Raw genomic sequence first — 20,494 nt, 5'->3', positions numbered from 1 at the left:
AAATCAAAGTACTTTGGAGAAGCAGGAAGAAAGTACTATATCCCACACTATTAAGGCTAAAGTTAATCCACTGCACAACTTTTGTCCCACTTGCAGTGATACAGGAAATCTTTTAATATTGAGTCCATGATCCTACAACTTGCACAGTGCTGGGCTAGTACAGAGCTGCAGCACAGACCTATCAGCACTTTGCTGTGTCTGTCCTGATTAGTGCTGCTGGGAGACACAGAAATGTTCCCAAAGGACACATTAAGTAAGGATTTTGCAATCCCAAGAAGTGCAGGTGGTGACTGGTTATGCCAACACATATTGGCAGGACTGGAGCTTAGGCAATACCACCCCTTCTTGTGGAATTTGTCGTTCATTTTATGCCCATGTGCCTCTGAACCTTAGAGTGAGCTGTGCTGCATGAATGACATGCTGTTTCATAGCAAAAAATAGGCTAAAAATTATTCTGTAGATGAAGAATGTATTTGGCATATATTCTGCAACATGTCAAATGTAGAGTGGTTTGACATAGCAGGATTAAGTCTGTCAGTATATGTATAGAAGATAACTGCTAGAGTTATAAGCTATTCAATAGATCAAAAATTATTCAGTGTAGATGTGAAGTGGCCGTAAACACAAAATCTATTTAGATCTAGTTTTTCTTAGACTGCTTATGTTTGACATCGCAGGCAGAATTTTTTCTGTTGTGGGCAATGCCAGATGAGAATTGGAATAGCAAAGATTTTTTTTTTAATTACTTGTGTGAGGGAGACAGAAATGAAATGAAAAATATTAATATAAAGCAACCTATGGACCTTGAAAAAAGCCCAATTAAGTCAGTGAGAAGATTTTCACTAGCTCTGGGCTTATGATGTATCCCTTTGGAATAAGAAGTGAAAGTATCCCAGAGAGATATTGCTCATCCTCTGTAGAGACAATTTAGTGAGCAGTTAACCCCTACCTTAATGTTGCCAGGGACCAAAAGAAACAGACTGTGCTCTTGGCCTGAGGAAGAAAAGCTGTACTTACCTTTGTCACACTGAGGTCCATATTTGCCAGGATCTGAGCAGAACTGACAGTGTGAGCCTTGAAATGCCTGAGCACAGATGCAAGTCCCATTTCCACCCAGTCCATCCATGCACTGTGATATGGAAGAGAAGTGATTGCTAAGTATAAACTGAAGTAAATCTTTATCCTTCCACCAGAAAAGAGACTATTTGCCTGTCCATAGTATGACTTTGACAGTCTACCAGGGAGAACGTCAGCTTTGATGAGAAAGGTATTTCAAAGCAAAAACTTTTCTTGTGCCTTTTCCTTGCTTCTGTGTGTTTTGCATTCCTTTGCAATTTTAAAATGAGGATAGCAAGCTGGGTCATTACCCTGTGCTGTTCAAAGTAAAAGTATCAGAGCCTGTTCCCCAGCCCCTGCAATTTGTGCATCTGAGGGGTGATGGATTCATTTTCCCTCTTCTGCATAACTGAACCTGAAATTCAGAGCTGCCACTGGCCATGAATGGAGGGTGCAGCTCTTGTGGACCATAACATTCCTGTCATTCAGAAGTGCATTGTGACTTTTGGGTCACAATCTCTGTCCCACCATGGGGGAGTGCAGGATGCTGCCCGATGCTCTGCTTACCTGCCCGTTTCCTGAGCAGGGTTTGGAGAAGCCTCCTGGACATGGACTGCACTCAGGGCCAAAGAAGCCTTTGCAACACTTTGGTTCCTGTGAAATAAAGCAAATAACCTCTTTTCCAGTGGCTTAGTGCAGAGGGAGTGCACAAGACAACTCTCCATTCTGTTTTGGCTCTCTGGCAAGAGCCTGTAGTGGTAGCTGACTCTTGAAAGGCTTGTGTTGAACCAGAACTACCTCTGCAATGGACTTGCTGGAACCAGGAGGGGTTTTGACAGACCAAGAGAGGGATGCACAGACCACCAGGTCCTTCCGTTGTCCTTATCAGACTCATCAGTATCAGAAACCTCTGTACTGTCACCAGCTGTAAATGTGGCTGTGTGTGTCTGCTCATGTTGTGTGCACTCATGTTTGCTGTGGGAGAGCAGTGCAATTCAGAGGCAGGCTGTCTCCTTTGCAAATGAGATCAGGAATTGGAAGGTACATTTTACCCCAGGGAGATGCTGTGAAAGCTCTGTGGCTTTGATCTTCCTCCTTCCCCTCTGCACCAGGATGGGATTTAACCACGAATGTAGCCCTAAATGTCTTTCTTGGTTGAATTTTCTGCTTTAATCATGAATTGGCTGCTTGATCCATTTATTTATCAAGAGCACAAAAATTGTATCAGAAAACCCCTCTGAGTCAGATGTGTGATTCAAGGAAAATAGGAATTAGCAAAAGGCTCTAAAAACTTAGGTAATGGTAGACTTCTCTGCTTGTTTCTTAAGGATGCTCCTGAAATGCAGAAGCTTATTTAGGAGCCCCATGAGCCAAAAGGGTGTCAGTACTTCTCAGAGACTACTGACTTCTGTGAGAACTGGGCTTGCCAAGCAGAGCAAGCAGAGTGTGGCTCTTGGTAGTGTTTCCTGTTTGTTGGTATCCAATATTGTGTGAAGGTCTGGGACAGGAGAGACTGGAACCATGGGGGACCAGGTTGTCCTTCTCTTCATGGGTGAAGCTGCATGGGGCAAAGACAGCATTGGGGCTTGTAGTTTTATGTGGAAACTCCTGCACTCCGGAGTGTAAGAGTGTTGTTGTCAATAATGTGTGGCAGCTAATAAACCTTTCTGGAAATTGCTTCTTATTTTGTACTGAGATCTACAGTAGCTCCTCTCAAGCCCCCCCTGGAAACTACAAGGGCATCCTCAAATGTCTCTAAACTCCAAAAGAAAAGCTCACAATGCAAAAGACACTATTTTTGGAAAAGTTTTATATATGTTTCACCTTAGGGATCTGTAACACTCTATCTTTATTGTTTTATTGCAGGCTCTAGCACAGCCATTTTTTTGAAAAGTTGGGCCTGCAATAATGCATCTCTGCTTTGAGAAAGGCTGGAACGTGCACAAAATGGAAGTGTTAGTATTTCTAAGGAATGTAGAGTTCTGTGATACAGTCTTAGTATAGCAACATCATTTAACTGGAGAACAGAAAGCAACTTGCTATAGCATTGTATTTTTTTCATACTGTGGACTTTCTTTTCATGATTACCAACCAGTGGAATATAGCTTATTAATGAACATAGCATAGAGGACTAGCTACCAATGAATTTTTATAAGATGGAAAGTAAAATTCCTGTGGTAGCTAGACTTGGGTTTTGTATGTGGAGAAACATGCAGCCAGATTTGCATTCCTTAGATGCAAATCAGATGGGTGATTTTCAATCCTTTCTGAAGCTGCTTCTGCAGGCAGTTACTTCTAGGAGGATGCTTCATCAAAAGGAAATTTTTAACAGATGTGAGGTCTATGTTAAATGTATCCCTTTTTTGTTTTTCCTTTACTAACTCTCAAAGCATAACCAGAGCAATTCTTATTCTCCACCTCTCCCTTCAGACAAAGCCTATCTGAAATAGTTCTTATTTTATGTGAGAGAAGAGTTAGAGCTTCTATGAAGTCTACAAGGGATCTTGCAACAGCAAACAAAATAATCCTGAAATTACCTGATGCTTCAATCAGTGCCAAAAAGAGACTGAACTATTGTCTGTATTTGTGTTTTTATGCAGCCTCCAGTATTCACATCTGGTTCTTTTTCTCACTCTATTAGACCAGTAACGAGTATCTGGGGACCCTTTCTCTTTATGCATTTTGTACAACTGGGGAACCTGTCAGGAAATAACACTTATGGGCTTTGAATCCTGTGGACAGAGAGCTGATGCAAGTGATGAACAACTAGTGCAGACACACTATATGAAACAGTAAGGACAGTAGTTGAAAAGGGATTATAGCAGCTACTGGGATGCATACTTATTGAAGATACACCCTGCTAATTTTAAGCACAGTTGTTGAGGACTTTTAACTGTTATACCATGGATCTGTAACTGAACAGTTACAGCACAAGGGCTGTATCTGGTGCCCAAGATTTTTGCTGAGTTCATTTCTCCCTTCCCATTTTTTATCTTCATTTGTCTTTTCCCCTCGCCTTTCTTTTAAAGAACTAGAAGTTTCCTAAACACAAGATAAACATGTGCACAAAAGCCCTGGCATTCTTTGTTAAACCCAGTATTACATATTAACTAATAGTGTCTAAGAGTCCAGCGCAGTCTGCACACTTCTATGAGAATTTTTTTTTCCCAGAACAAGTACAAATTATGTCAGTCTCATATATAGACCTTGTGAACAGAAATTTACACATTGGTGGTGAAGAGAAAAATAGTCTTTGCTCCTGTGCTGTAGTTTCTGTACTCCAGTATGATTCAGCAATATGGAGCTACATTTATGTCTTCACCTTTTGCTTGCCTTTCTCCGCTACCTCATTTATCACCATGTAGTGGTGACAGAGAGTGGCAATTAGAGTAATGAGGAGATATGAACTCTAGTGGCAGTGTTAAAGGTGGGTCCTCTGACAAGCTTGACATGCAGTAACTTCAGAGAGAGGGTGAGCAATTCAGTGACTGAATATGGAGTTTGTCCTTGTTGCTCATGAATGCTAATGTCTTGTATTTCAACCAAGTTAAAAAAAAACTGAAGAGATGGCATTATATGTGTTGTTTCACTGTGTTTCATAGTCATTGGACAAGTGACTGTGAACTTAATTATGACATTTTCCCCACAGACTGGAACTGCAGGGAAAGAATCAGGTACTGGTTTGGCTTCAGTAGTCCTTCATGTTATACAGCACTTAAAAGAATAAAGGACAAGACCTACAAAAGTATTTGGGCATCAAATAGTTGAGCTACCAATGCCACTGCTAGTTTCAAAGTGGATCTGTGGGTCAGATGTATTTTGGTAAATGTATTTGGGTGTTATAAAAGCTCTTTGATAAGCTCAGTACAAGTTTGTACAAGGTTTGTCACTTTTCACTGGTACCACAAGAAGTATTTATGAGGTGGCATTGCTGTTGTCTTCTGAGAGTGAGGAAGATGCCTGGTGTCAGGTAAGAATGACAAAGCCACTGCTTCCTCAAGTATTCTCCTGAGTGAATATTCTCCTTCAAGCAGTGCTCTGCTTAAAGCCTTGGATATTAAACTATATTTCAAACTATTCATGAAGCTTTCAAAGATGACAGAAGTTATGGACTTTGGTTTGGAGAATAATCTTTTTGACAGATGCTATTTGTTTAGCCTTTGAATAATTTTTCATAGAGTTGCTTTAGGATTGATTGACGTCAGAAATAGTTTATAGGTAGGTTCCTGGTAGGGAATTCAAATTCATGGAGTGTAGTTTGAACTTGTGAAGTGTTGATTGCTTTTTGTGTTGGAGATTGTAGCTTAGTTCTCTGTCTGGTTTATGATTATATTTCACATGCAACACTTTGTAAGTTGCTGCCAGAGGTAATAGTTCTTTAGCACCAGTTCTTGTGTGTTCTTCATTAAATTTTGATGCTGTCTACCTCTGCTGGGAAACTCTTTCAAGGCTGTGGTCCTGGGCTGCTATGAGTTAAGATAACAAATGTTTTGCATTACTGTACCAGAATTGTTTCTGGCCCAGATACATGTATGAATATGGTCCAGTAACAGCCAATTGGAGCCACACTAACTGCAAGCTAAAAGCTCAGTCTGGTACTCAATCTTCTTACCAGAAATAGCATCTGAATGTCAGAGGCCTGTACTGTGTTACCAAACTGAACAATGTATGTCAAAATCCACCCTTTCAAATACAAAACAGTGTGATAATTCCTAATTTGAAGAAACCTTGAAGAAAGAAGAAGTAGGGAAAATGGTGGCTTCTGAAAAAAACATATTTCTAGTAAATAATTATAAAATTAATTGTTATTTTGGTATTTTAACTTGCTGTCTCCTTCCCCTGAATATTTAATAGAAATGAAAATACTGATAGGAAGTATTTTCCCTGGCAATTTTCACATTGCTTGGCATGTACTTGAATGCACAGGTGGGATTCAGGAACTGGAGGAAAATGTCTAACTGGAGAGGCAAAGTATTTGAAGGGGCTAGAGCAAGAGCTAGGTGCATTAAAGTGGTGAAGGATGTATTCATATGAGCTCCCTGCTTGCAGATTATTTGTATCTGTGCAGTACTGTTAGCCAGCTGGCTGTCTGTTGCTAATACATTAATTTCCAAAATACCCCCATTTTTATGGACAGTGTCAGAGAAGGGGTAAAGAGGAATCTGCATTGCACTGCATGGACCAGTTAAAAGCTATTGATTTGTTGTGATTCTCTTACCATGGCAACTTGATTTCTTGTCTCATCACACCGATGTGGTAGAATTGGAATAATTGTGGGTGGGATAAGGACTCCAGCAAGAGTATAAATGCGACCATTTTTGGCAGCAATATCTGTTTCTTCCATTTCTTCTCCACTCACCAAGACTTGTCCCTATAAAAATAGATTGGTATTGATAATAAAATTTTTGTAGCTTCTCACTTTCTGTTAATTTACTTTCAAGAATTTCAAGCCATACTTCTTTTTATTTACTTAAAAAATTACTAAAAAATTATTATTATGCTTGTTTTATGCAAGAAGCATGCATATGTCATGCATTGTCTTGAATATTGGTCTGTAGCTGTTGTTCCTAACTTGTTCCCCTTAATCTGCACTGTTAGCATGTGGAACGGGTGACTTAAAAGACTGGCCCAAATGGGAAGACTACTGTTTACTTCAGGCACTGGTTTCAGTCATGCTTTGGTTCTCTCTTTGGCAAAGGGAGAAAAGGTGAGACTCTTTGATCTATTCAAATACACAGGAGGAAAAAAGTATTCTTTCTGCATTTGCTTTTGCAACTGCTTTGCCTTTGCAAGAGTTTTCATAGATGCACCTCTTCTCTAGAATGTGCATATTTGGCTAAAACATGCAAAGGAAAGAAGAGGGTTTAACTTTTCCACTAAGTTTGGCTTAGTAAATGTACTGACAAGTTAGTACCTTTAACAAAGTGTTCCCTAGGTTCATCAGGGTCAGAGGCTATAGTCTTAAAGGGAATGAAATAATGTCTATGTGTGCACTGAGAAGTGTTTAGAATAAAATATGTAGCAGAATTATTTAAATATTTTAAAGTGATTTTTTTAAATCCAGGCAAAGCATAAATGAAGATGTTCACTAGAAAAAGAGAAGCTGCAGGCTGTCCTCAGATACCAACCATTTGATCTGCATCATGCTAATTTCTAACAGTAGAAATGGCAAGTTGAACAGGGAATGGCAAGTTGAACACACCTGCCTCATTATAGTAAAAAATCTGCATTTTAATGTCCCCCCTCTTCCCTTTTTTCTTCCCCCTGCATGCAAACTGTTGCATAGATAAGAGAGAGCTGTTCACAGGTGAAAGCTGCCTTTGACTTACAGTGCTGGTCCTGTTAAAGTAAATTAGCTGCTTCGCCATGCTTCTGATGTGCTCTATTGAGACGAGGCTGGCAACCTCTAGCTGAAATTAATATAAATTGATTGAAAGAAATGTAATATTATTATTTTCAAATAATGATTTAGGATGAATGAATTACTCTATTAGCTTTTCCCTAGTTACATGGGCAGCCCCATGTTGACTAATCTGCTTGTGTAATCAAGTTAGAGTGATTAAGCTTTGATTGAGCTTGTTTGTAGCTGCATCTGAAGAGCTTGTTGCCCAACAGGATGCAGTTGCTGGGCAGTTGCTTTTTCTCCTAACTATAGAAACCAGTCTAAGTAAAGTTATCGCCTCTCCCTAAAAATATCCCTGTTTGCATCTGTAGATCATTATGGAAGCAGCAGTGCTGATATCCCATGAAGGGACATGTGGATCATTATTATAGACTGGTTTGGGTTGGAAAGGACCTTAAAGACCATCTAGCCTCAACCCCCCTGCCATTGGCCAGGGACACCTCCTACTAGACCACGTTGTTCAAAGTACCATCCAACCTGGCCTTTAACACTTCCAGGGAGGTGGAAGCTACCTTTTCCCTGAGCAACCTGTTCCAGTGTCTCACCACCCTCACAGGAAAGAATTTCTTCCTAATATATAATTTAAATCTACCCTCTTTCATTTTGAAATGGTTCCTCCCCATCCTTTTGCAACCTGCCCTTGTAAAAAGTCCCTCCCCAGCTTTCCTGTTAGGCCCCTTCAGGTACTGGAAGGCTGCTCTAAGGTCTCCCTGGAGTCTTCTCTTCTCCAGGCTGAACAACCCCAAATTGCCTATCACTCATCCCTCTGCTCCCTGTGATGCTGCTCTGTGCTGGGAGTGACCTCTGTCTTGGACACTGTGAGCGGGGCCTTTTGCTAAGGTTATGAGCACATCCTCCCTTCCCTTAAACAGGGCTTGGGGTGGGGATGAACTTTAGCATCCTCTAGCCTTAGTAGTTGGTGGTGTTGCTGGGTTCTGCTAACAGGGGGTTTACTTAGAGAATGACAAAACCACCTCTCTCTGATAAGAAGAAAACTATTAGCAGAATTGGCTTAAAGAGCACTTCTTTTTTTCCTTTTTTTTTTCTTTTTTTTTTTTTTTTTTTCAGGTTAAGGTAGCTGGTTTCAGATTCAGGATGTCAATATATATGTATTTATATGTGTTTTATTTTTTTATTTTTCCCCTCTCTCTCCTTGGGCTAAGTCCTCATCACCAAAAGATATTTTTTAAAGTGGAAATTGTTGTTTGCATGCAGCCTTGCTGTGCAGCACTGCTTAGAGGTTGTTCTTGGAAAGCCTCCACCTTCAGAGTGGCAAAAAGATTTGAAAATGCTCTTCTATCCCCACGTTAGTCAAGTAGCCGTGCTCACCTCAGTATTGGAGACAATGTGGTATCGGACCAGCTCCAGCAGCTTCCATGAACCCTGCCAAAGCAGGAAAGAGGTTGGTTTAGCCCAAAATATGTCACACAAACCCACTGTGACTTGTGAGAGGACACGGGGATGTGAATAGCATCACCAGCTGCTGCACCTCTGGGTCAGTGGTGGTGCTCAGCTCATGGCACAGAACCTGCCCTGTGGCATCTGCTCTCTCCGTTTCTCCTTGCAAAGGGTGACACCTCCTAGGAGAGGATCTGGGGCTTTACCATGAGAGTTTGGGGCTTTGCCTCATGGCTGTCTGGGCAAGAGCAGGGAAGCAAGAACCTGGTGTCAGGGATTTATGTCATTTCATAGGATGGGATATCCCAAATCCCATTCCTCTTCTAGGTGCTACCTTGATCTTTAATTGTTAGAGATGGATTAAGTGTTGAACTAAGTATAAATGAACACTAAACTAGATGGACATGGGAAAATGATTTACGTATGCACCTACTACACACCTGCATATGTATCTACTATCTAAGAATATTTTGCATTATAGAAAGACTGTACCTCTGCAGAAAGCAGGTAATCCAGAGTCTCAGATTTCATATTACTCAGAGCCTCATTACTTGGAGCAAAGACTGTGTAAGGTCTGTTGTCCTGCTGTAAATCCATTCCCAGGCCAGTTTTCTGTTTTGGTTTAAAAGTAAAAGTAATATTACTTAATAATATTGATAAACATCTGAAAATAGATTTATGGAATTGCTCTTCTGGATCCTTACCTCTATCAAAGATGTAAATTTGCTGTATCTTTCATTATCTTGAAGTAGTGACATTATGGTTTCCTGAAACAAGATTGAAGTAACATTTATTTTAGTCAGGAACATGGAATAAATACCAATTCTTATTAACAGACTTTTTGAATTACTGCATGGGTCTCAGTTATTACTGATTGAATATATTTGGGTTTCCTTATTATTTGGGTAATTGGTGGTACCTGGAAATCTCTGAAACCATACAATCATTTTGATTGGAAAAGACCTTTAAGTTCACAAAGTACAACAGTTAACCCAGCACTGCCAAGTCCACCACTAAAACTTGTCCATAAGAACCCCACTTATGTATCTTTTAAATACCTTTAGGGATGGTGACTGCACCACTTCCCTGGGCAGCCTCTTCCAGTGCCTGACAAACTTTTCAGTGAAGATTTTTCCTACAATCTAAAAATTGTTCTTCCCCTGGCACAACTTGAGGCCGCTTCCTCTTGTTCTATAGCTTGTTACTTAGGAGAAGAGAATGACATCTACCTCACTACAGCTTCCTCTTAGGTAGTTAGAGAGAGCAGTAAGAGCTCTCTGCAGCCTCCTTTTCTCAAGGCTAAGCAAGTCTGGATATGGTAGCACTCTTGTCCTGTGCTATAGTGGCTTATAGTTACAGGTTGTTATTGTCCTGAAATACTCTGGTCACAGAACAGCCTGTGTATGGAGAAAGTGTTGTTATTTCTTCTTCATACTCAGTGACAAAGGACAAAGAAATAAGGTCACTAGGCCAGGTTTAATGGGGCTCTGAGTAACCTGGTCTAGTGGGAAGTGTCCTTGCCCATGCAGGGGTTTTGGAACTTGGTAACATTTAAGGTCCCTTGCAGCTCAAAACATTCAATGTTTCTATCACATGCTTGAGAAAACCCCATATAAGAAGTGAACTCTTGAGGAAGTGTACTAAGCAAGGCACCAAGCCCCCAAAGCACCCAAAAATATAAGCCTTTACAGTATTATTCTTTTGGGTAGAGGGACTGCTGCTTTGAATGAAAGTCTTGCCCAGTATCTGTCCAGATGTCCCTCTTTTGGTGTTTTGTTCTGGAATTCAGTGAGATGCACTGATAGTGACTGCCAGTTTCCCAAAGAACCACCCAGACTCAGTGAGTGAAAAGCAAATGATCCATGGACCAGCTTGGCAGAAGAGCAAATGTCTGTTACTTTTCACTTTGAATGTTGCTTCTCTGAGTTGACACACGATGGCTCAGCACAGCTTGTCTACCTGCTGTCAGCCATCCCCTTGCATTCAATTAATGTAAAACTCTCCTAAAAGAAAGGTTTATATTGCATGTGTATAGCTTATGGCTTACCTCTCTGCTGCTTTCAAATGTTGGCTCCACATTGTCCATGGCTTTGTCAATAATGTGCAAAATCCCATTGGAAGCAATAATATTTCCCTGCAGAAGTTTTCCTTTCCTCCTGCCTCCTTGGATTCTGATTCTTATTTGATTATCCTGAAAGAGGCCAGGATAGAAGCAATGGACAGCGAGTTCTTTATTATGAAATAACAACAGAGAGAGAATGAGTGTTGCATGAAGTTCAATATCCCCTTCCTTTGCCAACACCTTGGCCATTTAAATCTGGGGAGGATAGAGGTGGTTACCAATGCTTATCAAGGAAATGGAAAAAATTCCTTTGAGTTTGGATCAGGAATATGTTATTTTGTTTCTGGACATCAAATCTCAGAAGAGGAGCAGGGCCAGGCCCTGTGAGAAGAGCAATGTTCCTAAAAGGGCTCTGATGTCTGTTAGTCACAGAAGTCTGTCAGGAAATGGTTTAAAATATGATTGTACTGAAAGGGCCAACTCCTGTAATACTGAGGGACTTCAACCCATTTCCTTATATTATTATATGTAAAATAACAAAATATTGCTGATTCTGCACAGTTCTGAAGCCTGCAGGAAACTAACAGGCCTGACAGCAGTGGTATTTTCCTGTTACAATTGGAGTGTGTACTCATTAAGGAAATAAAATAAATCTCTCAGATGCCCCTGCTCTGTTAAAAAACATGAGAAGTACTTGATTTCAACCTTAACTTACATTCAGTTCATTAACAGACACTTAATTGACCAAGAGCAATAACTCTAGATTATAAAATCAAATCTGTCAGCTGTAGAGAACATTTTTTTAAAAACTGTGGGATCAGACTGCTATGATGTACTCTGACATCAAGTAAGATGGGATAGTGATGAACTTGACTCCATGCTTTTCATGATGAATTGCCATCTGCATTTTTTATGGTTAAAACCTTCTATTTCCTTCATCATTCAAAGGGTGCTGATGTTCAGTGGGAGGTGGAATCTGCAGTGCAGTCACTGCTTGCTCTGTGTGAGGAGTACACACAGGTTTCCAGCATAAGCTCTGGGCTTTTACCCCTCTTACCCCATCAAGGCTCTCTTAATGATCCCCTGCAGCCCTTGTTGGTTGTGTCTGCAGATTTAAGATGACTTTAATATTAGTGAACATTTTTAGAGTGGTCTGTGTTAGGTCACTATGTCACTCATGAGTGACTCATCTTTGAAGGTAATTTTTGTTTTCACTGATTTTAGTGGAAACTTTGCCAGTGAGATTTCAAGTTTCACTTAAACTTCTTGTCATGCACGGCCAAGGCTGTGGCATTTCATAATCCCACAGCTATCTGCAACCTGACATTTTGCTGTGGAAAGTCCTTTCATCCTTTTGTTAGAGAGAACAGAGAGTAGCAGTGTTCTGAGGTAGGCTGGAAGACCACTTACCTTTTCTCCCTTTGATATCTCTCCTGACTTGCCAGTCAAAGTATAAATTACATTAGTATTATTCAAGCTACTGGTATTCAGTTGACCAGCAATTACATGGAGTTTCACAAAGTACTGTGCTTTCTGTTTATTATTCAGAAGATCCTTTATCTAGAAGAGCAGAAGAACAGAGATTTATTTCAATATGAATTTAACCTAAACCCAATATATTTATACATATATATATCTCATGATAAATGCTTATTTCTCTCCAGTTAGACTGTGAAATTCTATGTTTTCTTCTGAAGCAAGGTGATAGGGGCTGAAACAAGTGGAAGCCTCTCTTGATTTCAGTTCAGGTCAGATCACACCCTTATGTCCCTTCATGAGCTGTAGATGCCCACAGATTTGTTCTGACTGTAGTGGAAGGTATTGGATGCTGGCCATTTGCATATCAGGCCACTTAATTTTTTTTTAATTTAAACTAAACCCATAATTTTTTTATCATCCTTACATAAAAGGTGACCTCTAAGCTTCCCTGCTGAAAATTCAGTTCTTATTTCAACCCCTGTCTCAACTAAGTGAAAAACCCTTCAGCATGGGCATGTAATGCAATCCAAAAGTTCCTTGATGCATGACTGCATTCTACCCTGATGTGCCAAATTAATCTGTTTTTCTTTCAAGTAGGAAAAGCACAATCTCTGGCCACTAGATTTAAATGTATCCAGAAGTACACTAGAGCAAAAAGAACTTCTGATTAGACTTTTAACACAGATGAGATTTATGAAGGAGCTAACACCCCCCTAACAACCTCCCAGTTGAAACCCCTCTCTGTTTTTTACTTACATTTGTACCTTTGAGGCCCTTGTTTGTTGGCACAAGTACTGTAAATGGTCCCAGAGTACTCAGTGGCCACTCATAGACATTTTCTTATAAGGAGAGAGGGAGAAAAAAAAAAAAAAAGTTTAAATGTGTATTGAAAAGCTTGTTGGAGGGAGGGACTTCGTGCTAGGTATGCAAGGGCAGAGTAAGAAATAACACTATCTATGATTATTAAAAGTTAATAAAAAGTTCTAAAATTCAAGTTGTTAGAAGATGGGAGGCAGAGGGGGATGTGAAATTCAGGTGCTGCTGTACATTTGACACTGAAAGAGGCAAAACTGGCAGCCAAGATTCTGTGGCTTGCAGACCAGCATGATGGACATGAAAATGGTGTTTCTTTGGAGCTGAGTCTTTACAGGAAGATGGCCAACTCCTTTAAATCAGTTCAGTTTTTGTGGGGTGAGAGGTAAGCTGCTGATAAGCTGCTAGTAGTGAAAATACCAGCACAACAAGAGCTGGTGATAAAAGCTGATGCACTGAAAGTTCATTAATTTTCTACTCAGGTGGTATTTGTTTCCAAGACAGCAGTATGAGAACACTGATTCTGCAACTGAAGGCATTAAATGTTTCTAATATTCAACTCCTTTTTCCAGAGGTTTAGAATCAGAAATAAAAAAAACATCTTTGCAGTCATGGTAGGTATGTCATACCAAAGAACATATTATTAATATGCTGTTTTACAAAACAACGTGGATTATTCTGCCGTATATTCTTAGATTTTGAAAGACATTACTGTGGAATGAATATAGTGTAAAATAATCTGTGTGGTTAATCTTTGTTGATTATGGTTAGTAAATCAAATGGCACATTGTTTAGGTTAGACATCAGGAAGAAAATATTTTCTGTGAAGCTGGTGAGACACTGTGGCTGCTCCCTCCCTGAAAGTGTCCAAGTCATGACTGGATGGGGCTTTGAGCAACTGGGTCTAGTGGGAGAGGCCCTTTCCAACCCAAACCATTCTATGATTAGGAAAAATTCTTCACCTAAAGGGTTGTCAGGCACTGGAATAGGCTGCACAAGGAAGTTTTGGAGTCACCCTCCCTGGAGGTATTTCAAACATGTGTAGATGTAGTGCTAATGGACATGGTTTAGTGGTGGACTCGGCAGTGTGCTAGGTTACCAGTTGAAGTTGATGATCTTAATGGTCTTTCCCATTCAAAAGATTTTATGATGGAGACAGTCAGTGGATGGGAACAGTCTCTTCCACTTGCCTTTCTTCTCTTTCCCAGTGAAAGTAATGCCACTGCTGATGGCTGTGGACTGGGGAAGAGGGACCCCTGCTGGGAATCCTGATGAGTTTCCGTGGGTTTTGTGCATCAGTCTAGATCAAATCTCAATTATCCAAATAAATGAGGGCAGTTAGAAAGAGGAGGTGGGATGATCCCACTTATTCCCACTGTTGGGCAAAACCCACTGGTGTTACAAAATTATGTGTGAAGGGCTGGAGGAATGTTTTTAGCACATCTACTCAGACATTCTTCCAGACTGTATAGCATGCTGAGCACAGGCACCTTTAGTCAGACGGAGTCAGACGGAGCCTGCGCTGAGTAGCGTGCGCCTGGTGTCACGGTGTCAGTGGCACCTTCTCGCAGCTGTGGGTGCTGGGGGAAGGCAGGGCAAGATCCACCCACCCATCAGGAGCTAACTCTGCTTGCATGTAGTCACTTACCCATGAGTGATAAGGCAGATGTCAGCTTGCCTTGCCACCGTCCTCCTACTTCAGCATTCAGCTCCTGAAGGCGCTCCATGACGTTTCCGTAGCACACGAATCCGTTCCCCACGGAGCCCCCCTGGCATGTACACCTGCCAAGGGAATGTCATTCCAGTTGTGTACTGATGCCCTGTGGTGTCGGTGAGGCTCTCACTAAACCTGCTCTAGGTGTTACCTATTGCTTCTCAGAATGTGTTTCTGGGTAGCACCAATCCGTTTTAGTTTAATTTTTGCTTCTATATGTGGTGGTGTGAAGCCCCTCCCCCCCCACTACATGGGACTCAGCAGGATTAGTGGTAGTTATGTATGAAGGGGATGCTGGCAACTCATCAGTCCTTGTGATAGCAGCATGGTACTGGTAGAAAAAGAAAGGCAGGGTTGTCAATCCTTTCAACAAAGCAAAGTGGTTGTTTGTTACCCTGCTCTTTAAGTAATGCAGCCATTTTGGGCAGTGATACTGGTACTTAATATTTTTTTCTAAAGCACAAAACCTTATGGTTTTTCAAAAGTAGACTTTATGATTCTGCTGTCTCTGCACTGTAAATAGCATCTCACTTGTAACACACTGGCTGTCCCCTGTGGACTTAAACCTTTGAGAGGTGTCAGTGATGTACGTTTGACCAAGTCCTACATAGATTCAAAGCAGTCTCAGGTGGTGATGCCCATGAAAGTGACAGGCAGTGCCTTGGGGTGGGTGCAGTGTGTTCTTACTGCCTTGGGAGGGGCTGCATATCAAGTAGCATGTTGCAGCCACAGCAAAATTTAAAGAAAATTTATGGAAGAACAGCTCCTGTTGTCAGGCTGGTATTTTCTGTCCTATGACGGGGGAAAGACACCTCATGAAAACTGAACCTTATGGCTGAGGAAAGACTCAGCATTTCAAGAGAGGTGGGGAAGAAATTGTTGGTTGTCAACATGATTGACAGGTCCTTGCTATTAGGTTCTGACAAGTACAAATGGTGTGAGTTTCAAAGAGCAACTAGGACTTGAATGTGCCTCGACCTTGTGTCAACCTTACTATTCACCCAGAGAGTTGGTTAGTATTTCCTAAAAACCTGGACTCTTTAAGCCTGCCTCAATGTCAGGGGCCGCTGGTCCCTGCTGGTTTTGTCAACCTCAGCTCTTTCTCTTGCTGTTTCAGAAAATCAGCTGCTGCTTGGCTGCTTTTAGGAGACTGGCTGGTGATGTCAGCTCAGTCATTTACTCATCTTCAGTGCTAAAATTAAAGCAGAAACTTGTAAGCCTTTAGCATGCACTGAAAAAAACCCTAACTATATTTAGGAGGCTAAAAAACTATATGGTATGTGTTGCCAAGCCTTGGCTTTTAATAGTGCCTTTCCTAATTAAGTCTCCTAATTAAGTCTTTATTCCTATAAGCCCTATCCTTAATGGTTTATCTCGATGGATATTTTTTTCCAAAAGCATGGTCAGAGAAGGAACATCACTCCACACAAGCAAAGAAAGTTCTTTATATAACTAATGACATAATAATTTGCATGTGCTGGTTGTTACAAACACATCTGCCATTCACACCCTACAGTAGTATTAACCTGATGCCAAATCATCTCCTGTGTCCCAAATATGGGCTCTACCATAGCTGTTTCCCTGATGATACCAATCTCATTTGGAAATCTCCACATAGTGGGATGCTTGTAGAATCAGAGGGATGCTGGGATTTTAGCCAAGAGGCTAAAGCTTTGACTCCTTCTGGTTCTGGGTAAAAGAAAGATATCTAAAAGCATTTTAGATTTTCAGGATGGAAGTCTGATGGTGACTCCTCTTCTGTTTAAGAGGCTCTCTTTGGTAGAGGGGTATGGTTGCTGAGCCCAGCTAAAGGGGTTAGGGCTAGGAGAGAGGAGCAGGTCCTTCCTGGGGGCTGAATGTTTTGTTCTGGTAGGGTAAATATTCCTGCACTGTTGTACATAGCCCTCTTCACTTCTGAGCAGAGAAGAAAAAACCTGAGGCTTCAAAGGAGCTGAGGAATAGTTTAGTAGAAAAAAATATATTGCCCTTGAGATACTGCACAAATGAGATCAAGGTTTCAAAATAAACCTTTCTTTTTTTTTTAATAAATGGTCATAAAGAAACAGGTAGTTGAACATAAAATTTTAACATAGAATTATTATTTTTTTTTTCCTGTCATTTCCCGGGGCACAATGAACTGCAAGAATACTGATGTAGTTTGAAATTTATTTTCTGAGGACGATGTTACTTATAACTGAGTGGGTGTCCCGTAGCACAGTTTGGATTTGGGTGCCAAAGGAAAGCACACAGCAATTACAAATTAGCTCCTCTTTCACCAGATCGAACCCTTCAACCTGTCTGTCCCCTCCTCCCTTCTCGTGGAGTAGTTTACTCTGGCCAGGCCTGGGAAGGACCAGTGACTGAGTGGATCAGTCAGTCTGGAGGGGTAAAAAGGAAAGCTGAAAAGGATCTTAGATTTTTAGGATGGATCTCTGATGGTCAGCCCTCTTCTTTCTTTGTCTGGATGGTCTGGTTTGCACTCAGACTGCATCTGGCCATGTAGGTTGATTTTGCTTTGAACACACTCTGTTCAAAAGGTCTGTGTAAGGTCTGTCCACCTCTGAAGAGGAAGAGCTTTACCACAAATCCTGATGGACTATTTAAACTTAAGCTGTTTGATGTTTTCATGATATGCTGCATGGATAGTATAGGCAGGGAAGAAAAATATGGGAACTGACACTACTTCAGCTTGCCCTGGTGGGGTTAGAGGACTGTACTTCTCTGGAAAAGGGGAGCTCAATTTTCTGTCTCCATTTTATCTGAAACTTGTATAACGGTTTTGCTTTATGAAGCTGCTAGTTTCTAACACTGAAGACAGTAAAAAGAAGGAATTTAAAAATAAAATAATTGTATTTAGTTCTTCTTGAAGAAGAAAGACAGATTTCTTGGAATCTACAGGAGGTTATGGTTTAATATGCATTTAATTCTATACCAGTGGAAGCTTTGTATCTCCTGGGCAGTGCTGGGCATAATTACTGTGCTGAAGCAATGCCACAGAAAGTGTCAGCACTCACTCAAGGAAGATCTATAAGAAAACAGAAAACAGAGATCATCTTGATTTTCCGGAAGGTTGCTCTATTATGTTCACAAACTAAATTTTTGTCTTTTCTACACCTTTGTCTGTAGAAGAGATTTATTCTTGTACAAATCATTTGATTCTGGAGAAAGCAGAAGTGATTCTGTTATGGGGAAAGCTAACAGAACAACCGAGTTTAAAAACAAAAGAAAGGAAGCAATGCAGGTTTGTGGCCTGTGCAACAGCTTTGTAGTTTAGGAGAAGTAAAAAACCCTACCCAAACAAGCTCTCTAGAATACATTTAAAATATGGGATACAGCCAAAATTCAGTAAGTTTCTGTACCTTGTCAGAAAAAATACAGCATGCTTACATTTACCAATCGATGTTCTTCTTTGTGAAGTTCCTCTTTCATAAATTGATTTTCCTTTGTTGGAAATGATTCAGTATAATTTCATTTTTTTTTGCCAAATAGATAGCTTTAGTTGTATTTGAATTCCACTTTTTCTTCTGTGTCTGTTTTTATCATTAAAGGTCATTGATTGAGGGATGTGCAAAGCATTTGGATTGTTTGTTTTCCTCTGAACAGTCATAAATTTTTAGTTTTCCTATTCTAAAATTCTCTAAATTTCCTCAGCTGTTGACAACTGAATTGCAACAGTGAAACAGCGACAAACTAGGAAAGAGATGTCCTGAATTACATAATATGGAATTTTGTTTTAACTTTCCAACTCATGTAGTGCAGTGTAGCAGTACAGTACACAAAGTTTAGTATAAGTAAATATTATGTGCAGTTGAAATAGTGTCACGTGTGCTAGAATGAACTAGGGAATGTTCTAGGTAAACTTATTTGAAATGCACAGTAGCTTACACAAAAGTGATGTTGATAGAAGACTGTAAGAGAAAGATGCATGATGAAGTAATAAGAATATTCTACAGAGAGAACACGTTCTGCCTATGGATCTGTGCAATAAATAATTTATTCCCACTTTACAGCTAATGCCCCGTCTTGCCTTTCACATTCAAACTCTCAGCTCCTGAAAACTAAAACCTCTTTAAACCCAGTATTAGCCATCACTGGGCTATAGCAACATGCAATCCAAATTCTTTGAATTAAGATAGCTTTAAATTCAGTGTTAAAACTGACTTTCCTTCTAACATCAGTGTAGCAAATTTGGGTGCCAGAAAACAACCTCTACGAGGGGCTCTGCAGTTTCCCATAGGCTTGACTTGAGGGTTGCAGGAATCTGCTGAGGTTGGTGCTGCTTTCACAGCGTGGGGGTCAGATTCCATAGTTGTATCTCTATGAGTATACCAAAGAAAGAGTGTGCCATTAATTATCACATGATAATTAATGGTGATTAATTTTTAGCATGCTGCCTGGCATGTTTCTGGCTCACAGCAAACAGCACTTTCCCAGACAGTGCTCAGGCACAGCTGAAGAGACAGAGTGTGCCAGGGACCACTGCCAAAAGGCAGCTACTCTGTTTTGGAAGAAGAGACTTCAGCTGTGAGACAGACCATGTTGCTTGCCCTGAGGAGCAGAAAAGAAATTTTTGTCCTTTTTATTTACTAGTGTAGTAATGACCTGTGAATGTTCTATAAATAAAAATTAACAGGTATTAGCAAATGGACTGATGAAATCAAACACTGGTTGACCCTAACCCTCTTAAATCTTGTAATTTGTCCTTGATAAAGAAACCACTAGTGCTCACTTCAAGAGGTGTTCATCCACTGGTATCATTTTAGGAGCCTGTTTACTAAGGGGAAGAGGGAGAAACTGGATGAAAGCTTCAATGAACAAAAAGACTCACATGATCTGTCCTGGTGCAACCATTGAGCATTTAGCTTTTTTATGGCAGGTGTTGTTTGTTTCACATATGTTGGTCATGCTGCATCCTTTCCCAGGTACAAAGTTTGTATAATGCTCCTTGCATTCACAGTGGGACTAAATCAGAAAGAGGAGAGGGAGGAGAGATAAATTATATGTAGAGGATTTCAACATACTTTCTAGGGTTAAAAGACTGCACTTCCCAAGCCTTAGTTGATTGCCTGGTGATTTCACATGCAAATATAAAGTTTATCCATGTTTATACAACTCCCTTCTAGGTTTTATCCACTCCAGAAAACTACTGACTTTCAGATGAATTCCCTTCATATAAAGCCCTTTTAGATTCACTTCTGTGACCAGAGAACATTTAAAACCAGTGTGGGTAGGCCAATTTTTTAACCTCTATTCCCACAGCCCTCTGCCTCCTAAAATGAGTGTGAAAGTGTACTCGTGATGAGCGAGGTGTATCAGCAGTGTCATTGTACCCACCAGCCCGTGTGTGCCACCCACATGCAGCTCACTGAGACTCCCCTGAGTGGGGCAATTCATATGACTCTGAACAGCAGAATGTCCCTTTTTGGCTCTTCAGGGTGTCCAGGCAAAACAGGCAGGGTCTTCCCAAGTCTTGCTTCTTTGGTGAGTTTTACACACGGAGATCTGAGCCAGTTCCCAACAGCGTGTATAATATGCAGTCTTTATACAGTGCCTTTCATTGGTTTTCCTC

General features: G+C 40.6%; 1 protein-coding gene across 3 annotated transcripts in view; it reads right to left on the bottom strand.

Moving 5' to 3' along the window:
- Positions 1–20,494, bottom strand: part of STAB2 (stabilin 2) — an 85,930-nt gene that overhangs the window by 49,114 nt on the left and 16,322 nt on the right. For all 3 annotated transcript variants that reach the window (XM_071728357.1, XM_071728366.1, XM_071728374.1), the window contains 12 exons: positions 19,754–19,887; positions 14,860–14,993; positions 13,155–13,237; positions 12,330–12,479; positions 10,905–11,048; positions 9,562–9,624; positions 9,350–9,469; positions 8,789–8,842; positions 7,386–7,466; positions 6,275–6,427; positions 1,624–1,710; positions 1,018–1,129 (listed from right to left, as the gene is read on the bottom strand). In XM_071728357.1, coding sequence (XP_071584458.1) covers positions 1,018–1,129; positions 1,624–1,710; positions 6,275–6,427; positions 7,386–7,466; positions 8,789–8,842; positions 9,350–9,469; positions 9,562–9,624; positions 10,905–11,048; positions 12,330–12,479; positions 13,155–13,237; positions 14,860–14,993; positions 19,754–19,887 — 1,315 coding nt within the window. The remainder of the gene's footprint in view (positions 1–1,017; positions 1,130–1,623; positions 1,711–6,274; positions 6,428–7,385; positions 7,467–8,788; positions 8,843–9,349; positions 9,470–9,561; positions 9,625–10,904; positions 11,049–12,329; positions 12,480–13,154; positions 13,238–14,859; positions 14,994–19,753; positions 19,888–20,494) is intronic.

This window comes from Heliangelus exortis, chromosome 1, assembly GCF_036169615.1.
Source record: "Heliangelus exortis chromosome 1, bHelExo1.hap1, whole genome shotgun sequence".
Lineage (NCBI taxonomy): Eukaryota > Metazoa > Chordata > Aves > Apodiformes > Trochilidae > Heliangelus > Heliangelus exortis.
Note: the sequence above shows the minus strand (reverse complement) of the source record. Positions and strands in the feature narration are given on the sequence as shown.